Below are 25,061 nucleotides of genomic sequence, written 5' to 3' on the forward strand. Positions count from 1 at the left end.
ACAGGTTCAAACACCGGGGTGGTGGTGGTTTGAAGTTCGACGCTGGGGGGGGGCACCGCTTTAAGGGCGGAAGTGGGTGCACCTACCCCTCCCGCTGCTTCCCCCTGCTGGCGCTCATTGCTGGTAAACACCTTCAGGGCGGCATCATACCTCCCTGCCGCCCCTTACCCCTCCTCGGCCAGAAATGGCCAGAAGTACTGGGTGTGCGTGTGCACGTTGTGTGTGCGCAACTGATGCACACGCAATGTGAACATGCGCATCCGGTACTTCTGGCCACTTTTGGCTGAGGAGGGGGAAGGGGTGGCAGGGAGGTACGCTGCTGCCCCGAAGGTTTTTACCGGCAACAAGCGCTGGCAGGGGGAAAGAGGTGGGAGGGGTAAGTGCACCCTCCCCTGCCCTTAAAGTGGCACCCCCTGGCGTCAAGCCACCCCACCACTGTTCCATGCACATCCCTAGCTAAGGACCTGCTCTCACCTTTAAAAGTGCCGAATCTGAGCACAGACCTCGATTCATGCATATCCCTAGCTGAGAGTGTACACAGTAATATAATGCCTGAAGAGTGCTTATGTCTGCTATCTATTGTGGGATGTGATCCCCTATAAGGGGACAAAGAAATACATAAAGGATAATCATGCATGCAGGTATTTTTTAAAAAAATTATACCATAATGATCTGCATATCCAATGAGGCAACTATGCACAGAAGCCTTCTTCCACATATGAATGTTGAATTAGAGCAACTGATTTTGTTTCTTTAAAGTGAGATTTTAGGGCAGGATTAGGGGCCATAAGGCTTGCTGGACCCTTTCATATAGGTCTGGATTAGGTGCAACGCCAGATCATGGTTTGGTACTATTTTAAGAAGTGAAAATGAAAACTGTAGTCTGTGCTAAAGATGAATGATATAAATGAATCCAAATACATGATGGGAAAGGCAGGGGGAGGAAAGAACTCAGAAGTACAACGCTTATTCATGTAGCGCCAGACCATGGGTTGGCATTCCATGTGAATGTCCATAGTCAATTCTGGTTTCTGTCAATAATCCCAGTTTTCATTTCATTTTTAAAGAAAACATATTTCCACATAAATCATGAAGTGATATGATATGTGCCAATGTTTCAGAAGTCAGAAAGCAAATAGGGGAAAAAAATTCATTTCATTATTTCCAAGCCCATTTCAGGGCAGATGCAATTTCCCCCCACATTTGGGGACAACACCAGACACACATTCCAGAAGGGTAACATGTCCAAGAGTGATATTTAGGCACCTACCACCTTACAACAAATTAACTATAGTCTTCTGGCCCTCATTATTGACCAACATTCCCATTTCTTCTCTGGAGTCATATGAATGTCCCGCCCCCTTTCCTTTTCTTAGTGTTGCTGCCGCTATGAGAACTACAAATAAAAGTGGAAAGTTGAAATCTCACAATTTCATCCCACATTGTTTAAGATTTAAGAAGAGCCCTTGACATTGTGATTTAGGAAAGAATTCTGAATTGAAAAGCCCACAGTATTATGCTACTTTACCGAATTATGAAATCCAACTATTATTAGTTGAAAAGGAATATATAAAATATTAATTTATCCTTTCTCACTACTGTTGAACAAAGATATTAAGATTTTGCAACAACAAAAATAAGTTTACCAGTTGAATAAATACACTATTTTTTTCTTTCTTTTTGTATGAACACATATATTTTACAAAACCCCATAGCAGTATGGGAAATAAAGATCCTTCTACAAAAAGAAGATGTAAGTCAGTGTACAAAATAAAGCTTTAGAGTTTTAAAATCATATCTGGGTAAGAGAGATATATACCTCTTGCTAGAAGAGGTGCTATCATTCCTTTGCTTTCAAGGCCCAGGTGAAACCATTCATTGAAAACATTTGTTGGCTGCTGAAAAGTCATCTCTCTTTCTTCTTCTCTCTTTTGGATATTGCACTTAAGAATCCTCATTTTGGTCAGGAAGGATTCAATAGGTTGGACAGAAAAGATGCCATTGCCACACAGACAGAAGCAGTTAAAAGTGATACTCTGGTGCTGCTTATGGCTGAGCTTTTGAGATGATGGCGCAATGTGAGGTCTGGCTGCTGGTCCAGATGGTTTGAAAACCAAATGGATGGGTTGACTGAGATGTAACCATTTGTTATCCTGAGATGAGAGGGCATCGTCGTTGTGCTAGAGGAAAACAAAAGACAAAATTAAAACAGGTTCTCTGTCCAGGTCAGAAAGATTAGTGGTGTGTGTGTGGGGGTGAGCTTTTGTCACATATACTGTCACATATTCACGAGATGGCTTTGTGGTGCAACTTGACTAAAATCTAAGACAGAGGGCAGAGTCACACAACTAGCTTGAGTGGAAGTCACCAGAAGTCAGCTTTTCTTCATAGTTTTTCATAGGATAAACTAGCCTAATGAAAGGAATTCAATTTGGTAAGAGACAAACAAATAACATCCTTGCAGTTCTTCACAATATGGTTACTTGCAATTTTAGCACCAGTAGCGGTGATGCCATTTACATAGTGCTCGGTCTCTGTCAACCAAAAAAAAAAAAGGCAACAAAAATACACCCTGCATCTTGCATCCTCAGAGAAATGCCTGTCCATGAGTGAGGTTTGTAGATTACCCCGTTTCTGCATGTACCAGGAAATGGATGCTGGCAAAATACTTGAATTATTTGTGTGTGCATATACAGGGTGGTGGTGGCGGAGCAGAAAATATGCAAGGTGAGGGTTCCATTAAGTACATCATGAGGGCATCCACCAATACCTATGGCAGGCTTGCAGGGACACAGAAGGGTTGGATACTTAGTGGGGCTATTCCCATGATCAGCAAAAATCGGGCTAGCCTCTGCTAGACTGATGTTTGCTGATATTGAGAACCACCGGGCTTGGCTGCGATAACCTGCTCAAGTACCCCTCCCCTTAGCCCGGGTTTGCGGAGCGAGCACTCCGCAAACCCAGGTGTCATTAATCTGTTAGCTCGGCTAACCCAACGGGATTTACAACACCCTTCAGCACTCCCCCTGTGAGATAACAGAAAGCAGCAGCAAAACTGCAAGAAGGAAAAGAAAAGGCTCACAATGAAAATAGTAAATGAATTAAGTCCCCTGAACTGAACTAGGTACCCCACTCTAACAATAACTGAGTAATAAGTGAAAAGAAAACACAAAGCAAGGAATGAAACGAGCGAAGGACACCAGAACAAGGAATTAATGGAACAAAGCAGGAAAGCATAAACAAGGCAAACTGGAACTCGGAAAAGTTTGGAATTCAAATAGCACACTGTCTGCGGCCAGAGAAAGTTGCAAACAACATCTGAGCAATTGAGAGACTGCTAAATATATATGGCTCAAGAGAACCAGCAGCCAATCAGGCTTCCCTGAGTCAGCACTTCGGCTTCCTCTCTTGTGATCTCCTGCGCCTACGTGACTCCCACTGAGCTTGCCTCTTGAGACGTCTTCTCAGGACAGGTGAAATTCCAGGCTCCTCCCCATCAGAAATCATGTCTGGAAGCTGTTGCAAATCCTCAGCTCCAGAGTCTGGTCTCCCTGCCAAATCCTGTTGCTATGCCTCTGAGCCCTCACTAGCAGGTGAATCCTCCTGCTCTGACTCTTCTGAGTCAGAAGTCTGAGCCATGACACCGGGCTATCTGATCATGAGTAGCTGCAGTGCGCCACTGCACCATGGCTACTTACGAGTAGACCCCTGGAGGGGAGGCAAAAAGCCGGCTCCGGGGCTCTCCCCAGTATGTGCGCAGGGCATACTGGAGCTTCCAGGGGCGCGCAGCCCCCGAGCTCCCCAGCCCCTGCCGGCTCCATCACGGAGCCGGCAATCGTATGGGTGGTCAATCCGGCCACCCAGGTCTTCCTCCCCACTCGTGTGCGGGGAAAGTGGGCTTAGCCCACTCTCCCCGCTTACCGCCCCAAACTGGGTCTCACTGATTGTGAGACCCGGCTCAGTGTCTGTGTTCTGGAGTGAGCCAGCAGATAATTTTGTGCCATGTGGGGAAGGGATATATTGTCACCTAACAATTTCAAGGACTTCATCTCAGAATCTTGGTTTATTAGGACACTCATTTGCAACAGCCCTGAGTACCTTATTTTTTATTTATAGTATGATGAAGGGGAACCCGTTGTTTGTATTTAAGGAGTTGCACTGGCTCATTACCTCCATTTTCTCCTTTTCTGTTCCCCATTAATTTCCACACAGCATTTCCACCCCTCCTCCTGGCTGCCCCCTCTCTGATCCCTAACCAGGTTTTTCACTTGTAGTCTATATAGCAATTCTGTTGCTATTCATACTTAACTCCACATTTAGTTCAGTATATAATAAAGTGTTTTAATATTGCATTGAGAGAGACCTTTCTAGATAATGAAGAGGGTTTTTGGGGGGTGGGGGGGAGATTATTAATAAACCTAAACACACTTGGATGACTTCAGAGGCCTAATATAACATAGCTGATAGAAGTGTGTTGAATAGGGATTACATGTCAACATACAATGAGTCCTCCTTGAGGAGTAAGTCTTATACCTGAAAGAATAAAGGACGGATAAATTGCAGTGATGATTCTGTGCAAATGCTCCATATAATAAGCCTGATTTGAATTTGAGGTTTCATTCAGATGATTTTATGCATGTGCTTCCAATTTATTTTCGAAATACCATTATTTTCAAGTCACCATTTAAAAAACAGATGTGGAGTAAATTCTATCAGATTATTCTTGTGATAGCTTTGTTGTTGCTTAAGGTCTGAGAACAACTTATTCTTTCTTCAGAAGAGGTCACTGTAGTGTTGTCAGACTATCATAATTGACACCAAAGATATTTCATCTCTTGCATTTAATAAAATAATGAACTAAAGGGTCAGTCATTTTGAGACATGCCAGTCTTAAAAGACTTTCTAGAAATTGTTGGTTTGAAATGGCACCTTGGCTTCCATATACATGAGCAAATGCCACCAGAAGTACGGGAACGGCACGGGTGTAATTCTAGAGGCGTAAATGAAAGGAATTTACTCTACGTGTTAGCACAAAATAAGAATCACTTCAGTATGCCACTGTGTACTGAACACAAAATAAAGAGTCTGTTCACAGGTTGTTCACAACCACATGCTTCTGTGGTCACCAGCAGTCGACACCAACTAGATGGCAACACCTTTCCTTACTTTTCAAATGAACAGCTCTACCCAGGCCTGGGCAGCCCTGCTGGGTATGGCTGCTCATGTGATTCACTGGGATCGAGGCTGATTCCTGCCAGGTAGTCAGGGAAATTACCCTGGGCTTTTGTCTGGGCTAAAGGATGCAAGCATGCCTTTTTACCCAGGTCCCCGGTCATAGCCTGAGCATACACAGAACCAGCCACATAGAGCACCTGACTCACATGGGAATCCCCCAATGCACTACGCTCATCAAACAGTGCATTGTGGGATATCTAGAGGCCAGGACACATTTTTCTGGCCTCCAGAATGCTGCACAGCTTGCAGCAGTGCTGGTGTGGGCATGCTGCATGGCTATGATTGCTGATGGATCGTCTGGGGAAAAGGTAGGTGCTCTCCTGCCTTCCCCCCACCCGCCTCCATGGCCCAGCAGAAGGTCATGAATGACCTTAAAATCATTGGCTGTATCAAAAACTGGATGTATCAAAAACTATAACAAAAACCTGGATGTTTCAAAAACCATAACACAAGTGAAAATCAGAGTTGACTTCATCCCGTGCATGAGTAATAGTAACGGTGGTACCAGTGTTATGTGGGGATCTAAGCAGTAGGGATGTGCACAGACATGTTTCTGTACTGATCAAAGTCTGTAATAAAGTTTATCTATGTGCATGGAACCAGGTTTCAAATCTGGACTGGGTTCTAGCCACTCCAGGCAGCTCAGGCTCGAGCGAGCTGGAGCTGGTTCTGTTCCAGGCAACGAGCTGGGCCGAACCAGCTCGTAAGCCAGCTGGAATGATATACTTGTAAAGGGGAATTCAGTCAGAATACGTCTTTACAAGTAAAGGGCTTTCTTTAAAGTAAATGTCGAGGTGGTGGTGAAAAAAGGTAGCCTTTAAAACACTGGCAGTGGTGCGCATGGTGGAGAAGGTGAGGGTGGATCCTCTAATCCACCCCCACTGACCTTCCAAATTACAGGCTGGGAAAGCTGCGTGCGGTTTGGGCCTCTGCACACCTGCAGAGTCAATTAGAGTGACTTCCACATGTGCACAGAGGCCATCTGTGTCACCACCCTAACCATCCGCCTCCTCCAATGCCTTATTTTTAAGGTAAAGACTAACTTCTCCCCCCCCCCCTCACACACACACACACCACATTTACTTTAAGGAAAGCCCTTAAAGGGGCTTTCCTTGTAAAGGGGAATCCTCACTTTACAAGTATACCCCTAAGTACACCCCTCGAGCCACTCGAGCTGGGACCGGCTTGACTCTGAGCTTGGACTGGCTTCACTCTTTATGGGGCCGGGCCAGCTCAAGCGTGACCCTTTGGGCCGAGCTGGCTCAAACTTGACCCAGCGTGATTCAAGTCAGCTTGCAAACCCCTACCATGCAGTGGCTATTTATTTGCCTTTCATAATATAGCGCATGCCTTATAGTAACTCATAACTAAAGCTCAGATGAATAATTACAACCCATTTGATTTGGGTTCAGAATTTTTTGAATGGTCAATGTTTTCAGAGATTCTTGAAAAATCTGGCATTTTTCCCCCAGCTGCTGTAAGCTAGGCATGTGGCTGCAAAGTGGGCAGGGGGAAAAAAGGAAATGTTTACAACTTTCCCTGATCTGGATATGCTATAAATCCTTCCGAGTCTGTTTGGGTTCTTTGTCTGGGCTTTCCTCCTGAACTAGCATAGGTGTCCATCAGTTTACTCTTATTGCCCACTGCATCTCTGCTCCAGCCTCCATCAAACTGCTTCTTTAGCTGATTTCACTTGTGATTGACTGTGTCCCTCAGTTGCCATTCCCAAACTGTATTATTTCCTGGATTCTATTTATTCCTCCATGACTATCTGTCCACTTGCTTCTATCTGCTTGATATCAGCCCCAGTACTGCTGGGATTCCCTTTTCTAGCCAGGATTACTAACAGCTCAGTAATCACACTGACCTTAGCTGCTCTCTTGATATCTGCCCTCCCCCTTTATTTTATTAAATCCATTCCTTTGCCATGTGCTGTAGGGTCAGAAGACTGGCTCTTTCTTAATTCAGCCTACAGCTGACTTTCATAAAAAGCACCTGCTCAGCAGCTGGTCTGTCCACACAAGACTGTGAGGTCAGTCTCACTACCAGCCTTTTGTGGGTAGGAGAGGCTTAACATGGGTACAGAGACTCATCTGGAGCCACAGGAACCACTCCTACACTGTGTCTGCCTAATTGGGCAGCCAGGTTTTTCTACCCAGGCTTAAACCAAGGTAGGACACAACCCCCCTCAGCTTTTGATCATGTCCTATCTCAGCTTTTATCTAACTACAGCTTTGGATCATGTGGGTGGTCACTCTGGCGTCTACAGCTCCCACCAGGAGTCAGCAGCCATGTAAACAAAAGAGTCCAGAGGAAAGTGGGGCCAGGGAGAGGCCTGTTGCTGCATTGCCAAAGGGCTTCCTCTCCACTGCCTACTCAGTGCATTGTGGGATGCTGGAGGGCTCCCAGATCCTGAATGTAGCCCTGAGGAATGCTGCTGTGGAGTTTGTGTGGGTTTGCAAGTTGCGGGGACCAACGGAGGCTCCAATCATGTGGGAAGAAGCAGGAAGGCTCCTGCATTCCCTCCAGTCCACCCCCATTTGATAGTGGCTTTTTAAATATGAACTTGGGATTTTCAGTTTGCAGAAGAGAAGGAGTGGTCTTATATGAGTTAGTTGCTCTGGCATTACACTGCTCATGCAAATATTACATCACTTATGTGAGCAGACCTTTTTGCAAAACCTGAAGCAACTCAGAACAGCCAACAGTCCTGACTCAAACACATACACACCCCAATTTTGAGACATACCAGTCTTAAAAGACTTTCTAGAAATTGTTGGTTTAAAATGGCACCTCAGCTTCCATATACATGAGCAACTGCCACGAGAAGTAAGGGAACGGCATGGGTGTAATTCTAGAGGAGTAAATGAAAGGAATTTACTCTATGCGTCATCACAAAATAAGAATCACTTGAGTATGCCATGTGTACTGAACACAAAATAAAGAGGCTGTACACAGGCTGTTCACAGGGGTGCCGCATATGAGTTTTTCAATGTCAAACTATGAATCCACTCTCATTTGCTACCAGAGAATCTACACTCAGAACACCTCAGAAACAACAAAACCCAGTATTCCATGAGTTAGCAATCCATAGGGGTGGTTGGCATCCTCTGTGCACTACACCACCACTCGCTCTGGCCCACCTCAGAACCACCCAAGTGCAGTTATGGGGCTGATGACACCTCCATGCTTCTTTATGGAGAAAAACCTTAAAGACATGTAAACTTCAAAAATCACTTAAAAACCAGTCCTTTGTTCAATTCTTTTGAAATAATTCTGGTAGCTTCCTTGCCCCCCTTGGGAACTACCACTCACCACACTCTGCTCAAGGCCACCCCTTTCCCCCCGATGTGAAGCTATACATTTGCTGGAATCCGCATTATTCCCTATGAGGAATTCAAAAATACTTTAAAAATTCACCACTAATTGGAGGCATGTCCGATTGATTTGGGGTTTGGTGGGTGGTAGCCACCCCGGGTGCCTACAACCCACCCCAACTTTATGCCCCTAGGTGCTCCACAATATGGGATAATGGGCTGGTTCGAGTCCCATTATACCCTATGAGGAAAAAATCCCCTCCTCCATACTCTTTAAAAAGCGTACGAATGTCCGATTGCTTCGGGGGTTGGGTGGTAGGCACCCATGGGTGCCAACTACCACCCCATCCACTTTGGGAGGTTCAAACCAGTTTGAACCAGTTCAAATCACCACCCCCTGTTCAGATCGAATTGGAACTGGCAGCTTGAACTTAATGGCTCGTTCGGATTGAATTCGAACCATTGAACTGAACCGGTTCAAATTTTAACTGGTTCAAATTTGAATCGGTTTGCACATCCCTAATCCAAACCCCTCTTAAAGCCATCCAGGTTGTTAGCTGTCACCACATCTTGTAGCAGAGAATTCCACAAGTTGATTATGTGTTGTGTGAAAAAGTACTTCAGTTTGTTGGTCCTAAATTTCCCGGCAATCAATTTCATGGGATGACCCCTGGTTCTAGTGTTATGTGTGTGAGAGAAGAATTTCTCTCTATCCACTTCCTTCACACCATGCATGATTTTATAGACCTCTATCATGTCTCCCTGAAGTCATCTTTTTTTAAAATTAAATGGCCCCAGGAGTTGTAGCCTTGCCTCATAAGAAAGGTGCTCTAGGCCCATGATCATCTTGATTGCCCTCTTCTGCACCTTTTCCCATTCTACAATGACCTTTTTTAGATGTGGTGACCAGAATTGTATGCAGTGCTACAGGTGTGGCCGTACCATAATTTTGTATAAGGGCATTATAATATTAGCAGTTTTATTTTCAATCCCCTTCCTAATGATCCCTAGCATGGAATTGGCCTTTTCCACAGCAGCCACACATTGAGTCGACACTTTCAACAAGCTGTCCACCATGACCCCAAGATTCCTCTCCTGGTTAGTCACTGACAGCTCAGATCCCATCAGTGTATACTTTAAGTTGGGGGGTTTCATCCTAATGTGCATCACTTTATACTTGCCAACATTGAAGCACATTTGCCATTTTGTTGCCCACTCCCACAGTTTGAAGAGATCCTTTTGGAGCTCCTCACAATCTGTTTTGGATTTCACTACCCGGAAGAGTTTGGTATCATCTGCAAATTTGGCCACCTCGCTGCTTACCCCTGCTTCTAGATCATTTATGAATAAATTAAAAAGCACCGGTCCCAGTACAGATCCCTGGGGGACCCCACTTCTTACTTCCCTAAATTGTGAAAACTCTCCATTTATAGCTACCCTCTGCATTCTGGAGTGAAGTGACTCTCCTGATTTTCCCTTTCAGCTTTCTTTTCACCATACTTTTCATTTTGGAGAAGTTTCCTCTTCTGAAATTCAAAGTGTCTGTGTTAGACTTCCTTGGTCATTCGCTCCCCATATGTATGCTGAATTTGATCACACTATGGTCATTGTTCCCTAAAGCGTCGATGACACTGACATCATGCACCAGGTCCTGGGTACCACTGTGCCCCTAATGGCTGGGAGGAGGGAGGACAGAACACTTCTGGAGGGAATTTCAAAATGTATTCAAACTCAAAGGGACTGGGAGGCAGAGAGAGAGCCTTATGAAGAAGAGGATACATCAGGACAAGATGAAGGACGGAAGGTTTGGTTTTGTGGTTTTGTTTTCTCAGCACTGAGTATATGCCATGCTACCTATTGCTGCTATAACTGTTTTGCTGGATCTCAGATTGACAAAGGGGAAATATATTGACAAAGGGATTTCAAAATGTATTCAATATTGTCAATATTGTCAATATCAATATCAATATTGTCAATATCAATATCAATGTCAATATTGACAAAGGGATTTCAAAATGTATTCAAAGGGACTGGGAGGCCTTTTACATCAGGAGGCCTGATGAAAGAGAGGCCTTATATCAGAAGAAGAATCAAGGAGGCACTTCACACGATAACTGTGCAGCACCTCGATGAGGTCTGCGGGGAGAGCAGGCATAGCCTCTGCTATGGGCATACCCTCTGCCGTGTGCACGTGCACACGCACACTCGCGACTTCCGGCCACTTCCGGCCAAGGGCAGAAATGGGGCGGCAGGGAGGAACGCTGCCGCCCTGAGGGTCTTAAAACCGACAGCGCACCGGCAGGGGAAATGCAGCGGGAGGGGTGAGTACACCCTTCCCCCGCCCTTAAAGCTCTACTCCCGCCGGCGCCAAAGATCATCGTGCACATCCCTAAGCCTGGGTGCCTGCCTGCCTGGCTTCCTTGAGTAATGGTTTGTTTTGCTTATGAGATAGTGTTGTGGCAAGAAATGGAGTGTGTGTGTGTGTGTGTGTGTGTGTGTGTGTGTGTGTGTGTGTTATTTCTCTGATAAGTGCCATGTCTGGCCTTGAGAGCACGGCTGTCCTCCTTAGAGAGCCCTGGGGGGTGGGGGGTCGGGACCCAAGGTAAATCAGCCAGTGTGGGGCGGTCACCCTGCTTGCCATGCCCTAAGGACAACCCTGCTTGAGAGTAACTTGTGCTTCACTCACTTCTCTGATCTGCTCTGCAATCTGCATTGCAAAGTGTACTTGCTCAGTCAAAATGTGGCTGAAGTTGTTGCTGTAGTTGAGCTTATGGCGATGTTTACTAACTGCTAAGGGTGCTGCTGTGTTGTGGTAGCTGTTGCAAGTAAGGATGGAGTCATAATTGTGTGAGAGAGAGCAACTTGGGCCAATGATGTCACTGCAGAACAGGCACAGTGGCTGGCAGTGGATTCTGGGTCAGTGATTCTTTTTTTGGCCATATTTGGACTATGTGTTTGGCAAAATGTGTTGTTCTGTGTTAGGAGGGACTGTATGTGCCGCTTCTGTTCTGCAGTGTTGTTTTTCCAAGGCAGTGTTGCAAAATGTGTGCACACTCTGTTTGTTTCATCTGTAGGGAACAAAGGGGAACTTGAATCACCACATTGTTCCCCATGGGTAAGTCCTAGGGACACCAAAGTGGGTTGGCTGGTAGGGCATGATGGGTGCTACCTACCACCCAACACCCCAAAAAATTGGCAAGCAGATTTTCTTTTTTAACCTAAACCCTCATAAGATCCTATGTGTGTTTTGGGGAAAAGTTGAATGTATTAAAAAAAAAAAAACTGATTTGTGCACACCTCTACTTCTGAACCAGTTGCAGAGGAGCAACAGCATGAGAGGGGGCATCTCCATCTTCTAACCACTGGTGCAGTTTAATTGCGAGGACATTAGACATACATGCCCAACCTATCTTTGCAATCCTAAGGTCTAGAAATGTGATTATACTCCCTGAAAGCTAAGGTACAGTGGAATTCTGTACTTGAAATTCTGTATCCAATATCACATTTTTGTTTTGTGTTTGTTTCCCCACCTGTGCTCATGTGGAATTGTAGTGCACCTTGTAGCCTTGTCTGTCTCCCTAAGGTTGAAAGGTCTAACTATAACATCTCCTCCTCCAAACAACCAGATCAGGACAATGTCAAGGCAGACTTTGTTGTTGTTGTTGTTAAATGTAGAGTTCCATTAAATATTTGCTTCTGCCAAAGTTGCTTAAGAATATTCTGCATCTCTGAAGAAACCTAGAATTATTGCATCTCAATTGATCACAAGGACCTGGGATTTAAAAATAAAATTCAGCACCCATTACCTATAGTGCTAAAATTTCTCACATGGCAGCATTTACCCAGACCAATCCATCTAGCTTTCTTTAAGTAATATTGGTGTGTGGTAACATGAAACAAAATCAACATTATTCCATGTGAAAGACATTTGGAGGTTTGATTTCACTGACAATGCAATGAAAGGTGCAGTAGGACCTAGTACAAACAGTTCACAGAGCAAGAAAACCTCAACACCTAGATCCAGTCCAGGGAGGGTCTCTCACTCCTGGCATGCTCCACTGGGAGATTCCTGCTGGCAGAGGAATGCCACTGCTGCACTTGGCTCACTCGCCCAGCTGGGAAATTCCTGCAGGTGGGTGGCGGCATGGGGTGGCGGTGGGGAGTGTCCTGCATGATTTGTGGACCTCCAGAGACAATGAGGGCTGCTGCCACTCAGACTTCTGCCTTGATGTCTGGTGGGAATGGCATCTCTGTACATAATCAAGAATGGACAGTAGGCAGTTCATCCCAGACTCCAAGATTTGCTGTTACTGACAATATTACTTACAATGTTCACTTTCCCTCTCACTTATGAAGATTTTGATCACATCTGAGAAATACCACGTATTTGAAAAATGGTGTCCACTGAGAAGAAGAAATGGTGCCTAGGTTAATTTTCAGACAACTGCAGAGGGTTTAATGCCTTATAAAACCCAATAACCTTTGAAGCACGCCATCAGAGTGATTATTCCATCCCCAACATAATGGTTTAAAGATGTGAGAGTTCTTTTTTCTGATTTGGCAACAACAAGAATTTCATCCTTATTAAAACCAGTCTGTCAGGAAACTATATATCATCCTTTTAAAAAAACACCACACCCTAACTTTAAAATTGCTATAACTGTTCAAGGTTATGTAGCTGGAAAATGGCATGGATTCTCATGAAGTGTCTGTGTGGTCCACGGGCAGGAGATGACAACATTAACTCTTACTTTTGCCCTCCTCCCCACTACCTCAGAAATGCTTTGATGCTTTTGTAATATTTTGGGAATGTCCTTTCATAATTCCATAGCATGACTTACCACCACAGTTGACACAGCCTCCTCTGAAGAATCCATCCCATTTTTCATCCAAGTCCCTGTGCTGAGACAAGACTTTCTGTGTGCATTGTTTATTTTGCCAGCTCTTCACAGATACCGAAGGCAGAATAAATGCAACAACACACACAAAACTTGGAAGGTAATGCTGCCTCATAAAAGGTTCATGTACTGTTTCTGGGCTCATACCCGTGGTAACATTTCTTGACCTTTATCTGAACGTGCAAAAGCTACATTACTGACATTTATTCATTGATTTATTCAATACCTATCAATAAATACAAAGGCTAACATAATCAATTGATTACTCAGCTAAATGAATGGCTTGAACTCTGATTAACTGGAGCTGACTATCTAAGCTTTCCCACTGCTTGGAGTGTTCTGGAGTGGGATTCATACATTTCTCTTGTCCTGAGTGGATGAGCTCTTATACTTTTGTACCTGGAAGGGTCAAAGTGGACACAGAAGCTACATGCAGCTGCCAGGGACTTTTGATACAACCACCATAGAGAACTAGCCACCATATAGGTCTCAATGGTGGTTTGACACAATCTGTTCTGTAGCTTCATCTACTCTGGCCACTTATGTATGCTCTGTGGCTTCTCTTGTAGCCATAGAGCATACATAAGTGGCCAGAGTAGATGAAGCTACAGAACAGTCACATTAACCAGAAGTGTCTACGAGTAGGAGGAATACTTAGTAGCTATCATTGAGCGGATGGGTTCAAAGAACCCGGGGTCGCCAGCAGTGTCTTCTCTAATTTTCTTCATCTGTGTGCGGAATGAGTTTTGTTCTGGGCAGCAGTATCAAAGCAGTGTGCATTCAGAATGGGGCTTTCCTGATTCAACCTGAGCGGGATCAAAAATGAACTGAGCAGACATCCAAAAACTTGTGAGTGTGCGCACATGCACATGCCTTAGAAGGAACACAGGTCCCCAGTTCCAGAGGGGCCCCCAGCTCCACCCCTCCCTATTTTCTTTATTATCTCCCTCATTCTGAGGGGCCCCTGGGGAGAGAGGCGAACACAGGCCCCCTCTCCCCTAAATATGCATCTGACAGGAGGGATGAAATGGGATGTAGAGAGCATGACTGCTTGGGAGGCTGTGGTTATTCTAGACCTTCCCCATCAGTTTCATGTTTTCAACTTTCTAACCTCCTCTTTTCTAGTCTGGGATCTGGCAGGCTTTGCTCAAGACATTTTAATATTCAGGATACCTGAAGCACAGAAAGAAAGCAAGTCAGCAAAACACACATATGGGGAGGGACAATGAAAGATGTTCAAGTTTCAAAGTCACACATCAAAGACCATTTGTCAACATACGGAATAATACAATCAGGTTACAGAGTAAAAGCAGATAATAATACAATAAAACAAAAAGAAACAAATACTAATACAGTAAACCTTCACCAAATTTCTGCTACTCAAACCCTGCATCACTCCTTTCGACCCTCCTCTGCCGTAGTTTGCCTGCTATAAAGCAGAACTTTGCAACTCTCAAGGAAATAGAATCGTTCAAATCCGCCAATAAAAAATCTACTCTCACTTGCTCTGAAGCTGACCCAAACTGACTTAATACAGGGGTAATTAACTCTTCTCTGAGCAACCTATAGAAACTACATTTCAACAATATATGCTCGGTAGATTCCACTTCTCCTGCCAAACATGGACATAATCTCTGGTTATAGGGAACCTTATGAAATTGCCCTTCCATCACCACTGACTGCAACACATTCAGCCTAGCCACTGTTAAGGCCCTACGATGCTCCACATAAGTTATCTTTCGTAAGTATCGTGCCAAACATTGTCTATTTATTTGGGTTCCCATCCGTACTCCATACCCCACTTTACTGATATCACTCTGTCTGGCTATGTCACTTATACGCTGGTTTATAATATTTCTGGCCTTGGTAAACCCTAACTCCCTTATTGCCAGAAGTGAAAACCCCAACCAGCTTAATTTCCTGTCAATTGCACTTTTCCATCTGGTCTTATAATCATCCAGCAGAACCAGTGGGGCCACACATCAAAGACCATTTGTCAACATGTTTCAAGAAGTAATGTGGAAAATGGCTCTCAGTCTAGAGAGTTCTGCCACTGCAAGGAGCTAGGTGAAAACAGAAGCCCTTGCAGGTCTGTAATTCATAACTATTGTAACTCTCTTCATCACAGTAAACCCTGAGGGCTGAACTAATCTTCTGAAATAAACCATTCATCTACATTAACTACTAACTTAAAAGAGGATAAAGAATTATCCATGCAGTAGCAAATTCAATGACAGACAGAATCCACTACCATTACAGATAACAAGGAATCTTCTAGTTAGATGTATATTAAACATCTTAAATCTAGTTTCCTGCTTCTGCATTTACCACATATTAACCTTTGTTGAAGCAGATGTTTCTCCCTCTATCTAATCTAATCTAATCTAATCTAATCTAATCTAATCTAATCTAATCTAATCTAATCTAATCTTATCATATATATCTATCTGCTAGGTAGAGAACAATATAACTAGCCCTAGCCTACACCTTCACATACCTAGGTAAGGTAATGTGTGCCGTCAAGTAGGGCTGTGCGAACCGGTTCGCATTCGATCCGGTTCGGTTCGATGGTTCAAATTCGAACTGAACCAGCCATCAGGTTTGAGCTGCAGGTTCGAATTCAAACCAAGCCGGGGTGGGGTGGGGGTTCGATTCGAACTGGTTCAAACTGGCTCGAATCTCCAAAAGTGGGTGGGGTGGTAGCTGGCACCCATGGATACCTACCACCCAAACCCCAAAGCAATCGGACACTCGTACAATTTTTTAAAATGAATTTTTGAAATTTATTTTTATTTTTTCTCATAGGGTATAATGGGACATGAACCAGCCCATTATCCCCTATTGTGGAGCACCTAGGGACACAAAAGTGTAGTGGGTGGTAGGTACCCAGGCGTACCTACCACCCACCAAACCCCAAGGTAATCGTACACTCCTCCAATTATTGGTGGATTTTAAAAGTATTTTTGAATTCCTCATAGGGAATAATTAGGATTGCAGCAAATGTATCACTTCACCTTGGGGGGAAAGGGGTGACCTCGAGTGGGGTGTGGCGGGTGGTAGTTCCCAAGGTGGGCAAGGAAGCTATCAGAATTATTTGAAAGGAATTGGGCAAAGGGCTGATTTTTAAGTGATTTTTGAAGTTTATGTGTCTTTAAGGCTTTTATCCATAAAGAAGCATGGAGGTGTCGGCAGTCCCATAACTGCACTTGGGGCGTGCTGGGGTGGCCCAGAGTGAGTGGTGGTGTAGTGCACAGAGGGTGCCAACTACCCCCATGAGTTGCTAACCCATGGGGTACTGGGTGTTGTTGTTTCTGAGGTGTTCTGAGTGTAGATTCTCTGGTAGCAAATGAGAGTGGATTCATGGTTTGTCATTGAAAATCTCATATGCTCACTCTGCTCTAGGCCACCCCTTTGCCCCCGATGTGAAGCTATACATTTGCTGACACCTCCATGCTTCTTCATGGAGAATACCTTAAAGACATGTAACAATTAGCCCTTTACCCAATTCCTTTCAAATAATTCTGATAGCTTCCTTGCCCCCCTTGGGAACTACCACCCACCACACTCCACTCTAGGCCACCCCTTGCCTTGGGATTTTGTGAGTGGTAGGCACCCCTGGGTGCCTACCAACCACCCCACTTTTGTGCCCCTAGTTGCTCCACAATAGGGGATAATTGGCTGGTTCAGGTCCCATTATACCTTATGAGAAAAATAATTAAAAATATTTCAAATATTCATTAAAAATCATAGGAGTATCAGATTGCTTCAGGGTTTGGGTGGCTGTTGGCACCCATGGGTGCTCCACAATAGGGGATAATGGGCTGGTTCATGTCCCATTATACCCTATGAGAAAAAATAAAAATAAATTTCAAAAATTCATTAAATATCGTACGAGTGTCCGATTGCTTTGGGGTTTGGGTGGTAGGTACCCATGGGTGCCAGCTACCACCCCACCTACTTTTGGAGGTGCAAACCAGTTTGATCCAGTTCAAAACGGTTCAAATTCAAACCAAACCCGGGGGGTTGAGCAAAACCAAAACCGAACCTCCCTCTTCTGGTTTGAAGCCAGTTCGAATTTGAACTGAACGGGGCAAACTGGTGCACATGTGCACATCTGTACCGTCAAGTCGATTTCTACTCCTGGCGCCCACCAGGCCCTGTGGTTTTCTTTGGTAGAATACAGGAGGGGTTTACCATTGCTCCTCTTGCACAGTATGAGATGATGCCTTTCAGCATCTTCCTATATCGCTGCTGCCCGATACAGTAGCAGCAGGGATTCAAACCAGCAGCAACCTTTTGTTTGTTAGTCAAGCATTTCCCCACTGTGCCTCTTAAGGTGACACATACCTACTAGATGCAAATTAAGGTTTCAGACTTAGTCTTAAGGGACACTTGACAAGTGAAAGCTGTGGATATGGAAATATAAATGGAGTGGCTCCTTGTTATAAATTAAGAAACCCATCAGAACATCTGTTAACAAGTGGTCTCCTGGAGCCGATCTGACACACACAGTTATTCATCAGTACTGATAAACATGCTCATGGATCATATGCAAAGGCTGCCCTTTCTTTGAGCTGTTCAGTGATTATGTGGTCAAGTACAATGCAAACATGCTGCTCCACTACCGAAACTACAAGTGCTTGCAAAGTTTGTGCTTCACAGGGCACTTTCATAAGCCAACAGAATCAGCAGTGATATCAGCTCAGAGGGCATAAGATGGTGATTTGCCTGATTTACTTAATCTGTAATAAACATTAATAAAACAGAAATTAAAAACTGGTTATACAGAGAAGTTAAGTGACATGAGCCCCTGGTGGCGCAGTGATAAAACTGCCGCCCTGTAACCAGAAGGTTACAAGTTCGATCCTGACCAGGGGCTCAAGGTTGACTCAGCCTTCCATCCTTCCGAGGTCGGTAAAATGAGTACCCAGAATGTTGGGGGCAATATGCTAAATCATTGTAAACCGCTTAGAGAGCTCTGGCTATAGAGCGGTATATAAATGTAAGTGCTATTGCTATTGCTATTGCTATTGCTATTAAGTGTACTGAACCAATAGCCAATTATAACCCTGTAAAGTATGGACTTCTGTGCATGCACAAATGCAGAGCATAGTCCTCAATCACAAAGATTACTGGTTCAATGCCATTCATTTAGCCAGACTCTTTGCATGGCACCACCTTGATGTCAAATGTAGATTTCTATTTTTTGTTTAAATGATGGTGAAAGAAAGAAAGAAAGAAAGAAAGAAAGAAAGAAAGAAAGAAAGAAAGAAATTCCTATCTGCAATTGATAAACTGATAGCAGAAAAAAAGGTTTCAATTTGAATGAAGCCTTTCATTTGAACAAAGTGCAAGACAGACTATGTACCAGGAATATCAGCTGCAGTGAAATGTACTAGAAAACATAACTATGCTTTAATACACCACCAGTTTTTTAACATATGGTTTGCACAAGAGATGATCTCAATGGATTGTATGCTTAATCATTGTATCCTCTATCAATATGTGGTAGACTTCAGAATAAATCAGGAATACTGCTTAATATCTCTTATCTAGATAATTAATTCTCCAAGATGAGATGCATGGGGATGTGGCAGAAAGGAGGCGATTAGCTGACAGAGGGGAAGGAGGGAACCGGCTGACAGAGAGCACGTGAGAGTTCCAGCATTGAAGCAGAGAGAAATAATGGCGATGATGAGGAGGCGGAGGCAGTGGCTGGCAGGCAAAGTCCCACCGGCCTGAAGAGGTGGGCAGACGGTGGGCAAAGCCCTGCCGGCTGGGAGGCTAGAGGCGGTTGCAGGGAGAAATAATGGCGGCGGCTAGGAGGTGGGCGGACAGTGGCAGGAGGAGGTGGGAGGCAGCAGCGGGATGACCTGGCCCTGGCCCACCAGCCGGGATGAGACAGCATTGGCGGTGGCGGGTACTGGCCTGGCCGCATGGAGGAAGCGGCGGTGGGCCAGCCTAGCCTGGCCGGTGGGACGACCTGGCCGAGGGAGCCGCCGGTGGGGGGACCGGCCGTTCGGCTGGCAGGCCAGCCAGAAAGACGGGCATGCCAGTGGGGGGTGGGTGGGGGGCTGGGCCCAACAAGAGGCACAGATGCTCTGTGCCCAGGCCCACTAGTGTGTATTATTTCATTAACCTGAAATGACTGTCCTAACTTAGTAGTTGTAGTAATCATAGTAATCTTTTTTACAGTCATAGACCAGAAAAATCACGATACAAACAATTGATAAATGCTTTATGGAAAAGCAATCAGCAACTAACAAATCTACAAGCGAACAAAATTTGACAACATTTAAAGAGATTAGATCATTCTGATTGGACAGTAAATGTTGCAGATAAAAAAGATCTGTATGGCCTGGCAAATTAATTAATAAACGTGTTATATACTGGACATGGATATTTCTATAAAAGCCACAACTTTTAAAAGCATGAGCCATTGTTTCAATGGCACACATGCTACATGGGTAAAATCAATTTACATAGGGGATTTTCTTAAACCTTCCTTCCAGAACCATCGTGGGTGGCATATTAAAATGAGCTAATGTTAAAGCCTTTCGATATTTCAACACCGTGATTTGGCTTAAATATCTGGCTGACCTAAATATGAAAGACTGGTTATCTCTAGGTATAAGGGACTGCTCTATTCGCCGTTTCATATCTATAATTCTTTGTCTAAGTTCTGTTTTGGCCCAATCAAAACCCAATACTAATGAAGCACCTAATGTAAATCCATTGGAAAGTAACTTCTTTTGGAGAGATCTTTTGCAACATGTATCAAAATTATCCATTAAAACCAGTGGCACTAATCCTAGTGGGTGGAAAAAACAACCTTAGCCAGTAATTAAAAAGTACTTATCCATAATCCAGTCGCCACTTCCACTACACCTGCTTCCTGGTAGAGAACTGCATTGGGCATGCAATGGGTCACTTGAAATGCATTTCTCAAAAGTTTAGATTGGACAGACTTTAGTGTTGCATAATTGCTATAAAGAACGAGCTGCACTCCATAGAGGGGCTTGGCTCGGCCTTTGGCTAAGAATAACTTTATTGCAGTGGGAATGGTCCTAACTTAGGCATCACCATCTTTTGCAACTCAATCCTCATTAAACCTGCAGTCTTGTTAACAGACTGCTTAAAACCTAATGAAGATAGTTGAATTCATTAGCAGCCTAACTGTGCACAGAATTGCTGCCCATTTTTTAAAGTCCATTTGAAAAAATCAAATTAGTACAAAACAAAAATATACATTGACACTGCACACATATAAAATGTATACAAAATTAAAAACACAGAGACAAAATTATGAACATGTATCTATGTAAAGAATAGCAATAATTAATACAAGAGGATTATACCTCTTGAACTGAAAATGAAGAGACAAAATATAAATAATTTCAGAAATCATCTTCTTCCAAAAAGAACTTCAGGTAATTTCATCATATTTGAATATATCTTTTTAAATTTTTCTATTTTAATTGATAAATTTATGTAACATTAATTACCAACAGTACAATATTTCTGAAGGAGGTCTTTGTCCAGACTTTCTGTTTTCTAAAGACTTTCTTTTGCATGGTAATTCAACAGGTAAAGATCCATGTTCACATTCATTTGGTTACAAAGAGTCATTTAACCTTAATAAAAGCTTACATATTTTTTAACTGGCACACAAAGTTGTGTTTCTAGATGTCCCTTTGTTGTGATTATAAATCTATGTTTTGTATGTGTGTTTGCACCATTTTGTATTTTGATAATTTAAAAAGGGCTGCTTTATATTTTGACAGATGCCCATACACCAAGTGCCTTATTCTAGAGCCAAGAGATGGAGTGACTAACAAGGCTTGTCAGCTAAAGAGCATACTCTGACTCACAAGGCAAAATATAAAAATAAAATAAGAATTTTTTAAAAAACCGACCTCCTTTTTTTGGGAAATACATGTGCCCTTTAGCACTCAGTGCCAAGCAAATCTGAGAAAGTTGGAACTTCAGAGATATTCCTTGAGGTGTACACAGCCTCTATGTTTGCGTTTGCACTCTTATGCAGTTCATTAAGAATGAAAATGTAGGAGCTGTTTTTGGCTGCTCTAAGAGTAAACTAGCTATGTGCCTAGAAAATCTTACAGATCTGCTCCTTATTTTTACTAGTTTCACACACCCAGCAACATATGTTTAAGGTTAAACAAGGATATCTGCTTAATGAGAGTGGAAAATGTAAGTTAAAAATAAATTATCATTAAAAAAAAAGAGTCGGGGACAGGAATGTAAGTGGTCAGGACAACTAACCCTGAACTTAGGGTTATAGATACAGGGGCCAGGTCCACATCGCCAAAAAAAGAGGACAAGGGGCACCAAAATAGAAAACATATAGGACATTCACCACAAAAAAACCCACACACACTAATCTGCATAAATCTGCATCTAATAATTTACATGTATAAAGTACATATAAATTAAAATATAAGAGCCCAGCCTTTTCCAATGGCAACACTGAAAAATAAACAGGTATCAAAGTATAAAATGTCTGTCCAATCCTTTTGCCCCTCTCCACCAAATCTTTGGAAGAATTGAATAAAAGAGGGGGAAAGAAGAAAAGAAAGAAAGAAAAATAAACTGGCCCAATCCCGGACAGAGCAGCAATTCATACAAATTATGCTATATTAGAAGTGTTTCCTGTCATGGTTGCCTGAAGGGTAGCCTAGTTCACATTGCCAAAAAAGAGAGAACATAGCCCACGCCCCCCAAGAGGACTGTTCTCTACAATTATATGGCCACGCTATGATATATGGCCACCATATGATATATGGCCACCCTGCCTACAGGCTAACTTTATCCATTACAACAGTTTAAGTGTAAGAACTGTAACTAGAATCTTACTATAACTGGAAAGTCTCGACTGATTTGGTGTTATCTTGATACCGTTTTCAGCATTACTTAAAACATTTCCATGTGACAGTTTGTTTCAGTGCCACCCTTTCAAGGGGTGACAAGAAGTGAGCAAAGTTGCCTGGGAAGAATTGTTGAGTGGATTCACATGAAACTGTTCCTCATGCCCTGAACGCGCATAGGCGGCATTATAGATTGCTCCCTTTCCCTCAGCTATTTGCTCTTCAATATAAATTCAGAGAGAAGAAAGCAACACTGCTGATTCTACTGTTCTCCACATGCTAACAAAATATTTAAACGATGGCAAAAAGAGTAATGTTGCTTTGACCATGAGAAGATGACAATACGTTGCTGTGAAGACAAAAAATGAAGCAAGGGTCTAGGTATGAGTAGTATAATTATTTGCTTTATTTTAACAACCCTGTGATACAGAAAGAAAGGCTCCTACCCCTAGTCTGCTTATCATAGGAAAATACATGAGGAACACATGTTCAGAAGACTTAATTAATTTATCCTGCACACTCTGACCAGACAACTAATCCAAAAAGCTCTAGTTAAAAGCCATCTAGGGAAAGAGAGCATGTCGGCAGAGACAATGAACGAGGAGATTTACTTCTTCCTCGAAGACACTGCCGAGTTATACCATGCCATTATTTTACTTGCATGTCTTGCCTACATTCATCATATTTATCGGGAAACTAAGGCTGCCAAGAGCAGATGTTGCACCAGTTGCACAGGTGCAGCCTCATGGGCTTGGGCAAGGTTGTGCGGATATAGTGGAGAAGTGGATATGATCCTCTGCTCTTAGCTGATTTATGTCTGGATATTCTTGCCAGATGAGGAAGAACAAATACATGTGCACATAATTTAGAGCCTACTCACAGGAATCCACAATATAGCTTGGCTGCCTTGAGCACTTCTCAGCATCCCTTTTGCTCCCCCACTTTGGTTGCTTAAACTGTCATAAAAGAGTTGAGTTTGTTATTCTTCCAGACAGCATCGTCATGTTTGGAATCAAAGCATGGTATTTATTCCAGAGCATCTAACCTGGAATAAAAACCATAGTCAACCCAAACAGTTTGTTAATCAGAATTTAAACATAGTACAGAAATATTATAAACTTTAACATGACATAGGGAAGCCACACTGTAAAGGTACGGAAATCTTTATGCTTGCTATGGCATAAAAGGTTATCAACAAGGCTACCATGCTCAGCAGAAACATTATGAAGGACAGATGCTGATTCTGGGGTAGAGGGGTTCATGGAACTGGGTTTGAACTGAATTTGAACCGAACAGCCAGTCAAATTTGAAATATGAACCAAATTTGAACTGAACCGCTGGTCTGCAAGCTGGTTCAGTTGAACTGGCCGGAAGTCTGGTCCATTCAGTCGAACTGCCCTAGTTCAACTGGTTTGAGGGCTATGCTTGTAAAGGGGAATCCGGAGAGGATGCGGCAGCATTCTGTACCAATTGTAGTTTCTGTACTACGTATAAAGTCAGCCCCATGTAGAGCACATTACAGAAATCAAGCCTGGAGGTTACCAACATATGTACCACTGTTTTAAGGTCATTCGCCTCTAGAAATGGACGTAGCTGACACATCAGCCGAAGTTGATAAAAAGTGCTCCTGGCCACCGCCTCAACCTAAGAAACCAGGGAGAGCTTTGGGTCCAGGAGCACTCCCAAGCTACGTACTTGATCTTACGGGGGGAGTGTAACCTCATCCAGAACAAGCATATATAAACCATCTTTTGGGTCCTGTCGGCCCACAGTCAGTACCACTGTCTTATTCAGATTCCACAGAGCATGAGGCTGTTGGTTTAAATCTCTGCTGGTGTGTTTCCCAGAATATGGGAAACTCCTATATTGGGCAGCAGCGATATAGGAAGGTTCTGAAAGGCATCATCTCGTACTGCGCAGGAGAAGGCAATGGTAAACTACTCTTGTATTCTACCAAGGAAACCACATGGCTCTGTGGTCACCAGGAGTCAATACAGACTCGACAGCACAATCTTTCCCTTTCTCTTTTGTTATGCCTCATCCAGCCCATCACTGCCTCCAGTCAGGCATTTAGGGAAGATATGCCATTTCTTGATGAGGTCGGCATAGAGAAGTAGATCAGGGTGTCATCAGCATATTTTGCTTTAAAAACAGCCCTGTGGTATTTGGATGAGTTACAGGAGCTGAAGCGGCAAGGTAGACAATTAGAGCACAAGTGGAGGAAGACTCGGTTCAAGTCTGATCGGGCACAACAGAGAGCACATTTGAAGACCTATGCTCTGGCAGTACAGATGGCAAAGAAGCAGTTCTTTTCTGCTCGCATTGCAAATTCATGTCCAGCTCAGTTGTCTAGGGTTGTGAGGGAGCTAGTATGTACCCCCTCCCCCTTGGAACCATCAGTCACTTGCTGTGACATCTATAACGACTTTTTTGGGGAGATAAAATCTCTCAGACTTGGGCCGAACTTGATTCCCTGATGGATGATATTGAACTGGCTATCGACAGAGGCAGTTTGACTCTGTGTGACTCTGTTGGTCTTTTTGGACCTCTCGGCTGCTTTTGATACTATCGACCATAGTATCCTTCTGGAGCATCTGAGGGGGTTGGGATTGGGAGGCACTGCTTTGCGGTGGTTCTGCTCCTACTTTTCTGGCAGATTTCAGATGGTGTCGCTTGGAGACTGTTGTTCCACTAAGCGAGAACAGAAGTGTGATGTCCCACAAGGC

The 25,061-nt window shown here is 43.6% G+C and overlaps 1 protein-coding gene across 1 annotated transcript in view; it reads right to left on the reverse strand.

The window, feature by feature from the left end:
- Positions 1 to 396: 396 nt before the first annotated feature.
- The window catches only part of TRABD2B (TraB domain containing 2B), a 450,683-nt gene continuing 426,018 nt past the window's right edge, over positions 397 to 25,061 (reverse strand). Inside the window, exon 7 of the mRNA XM_053247703.1 lies at positions 397 to 2,180. Coding sequence (XP_053103678.1) covers positions 1,964 to 2,180 — 217 coding nt within the window. The 3' untranslated portion in view covers positions 397 to 1,963. The remainder of the gene's footprint in view (positions 2,181 to 25,061) is intronic.

The sequence above is a fragment of the Hemicordylus capensis genome, chromosome 4, assembly GCF_027244095.1.
Source record: "Hemicordylus capensis ecotype Gifberg chromosome 4, rHemCap1.1.pri, whole genome shotgun sequence".
In the NCBI taxonomy this organism is placed as follows: Eukaryota; Metazoa; Chordata; class Lepidosauria; order Squamata; family Cordylidae; genus Hemicordylus; species Hemicordylus capensis.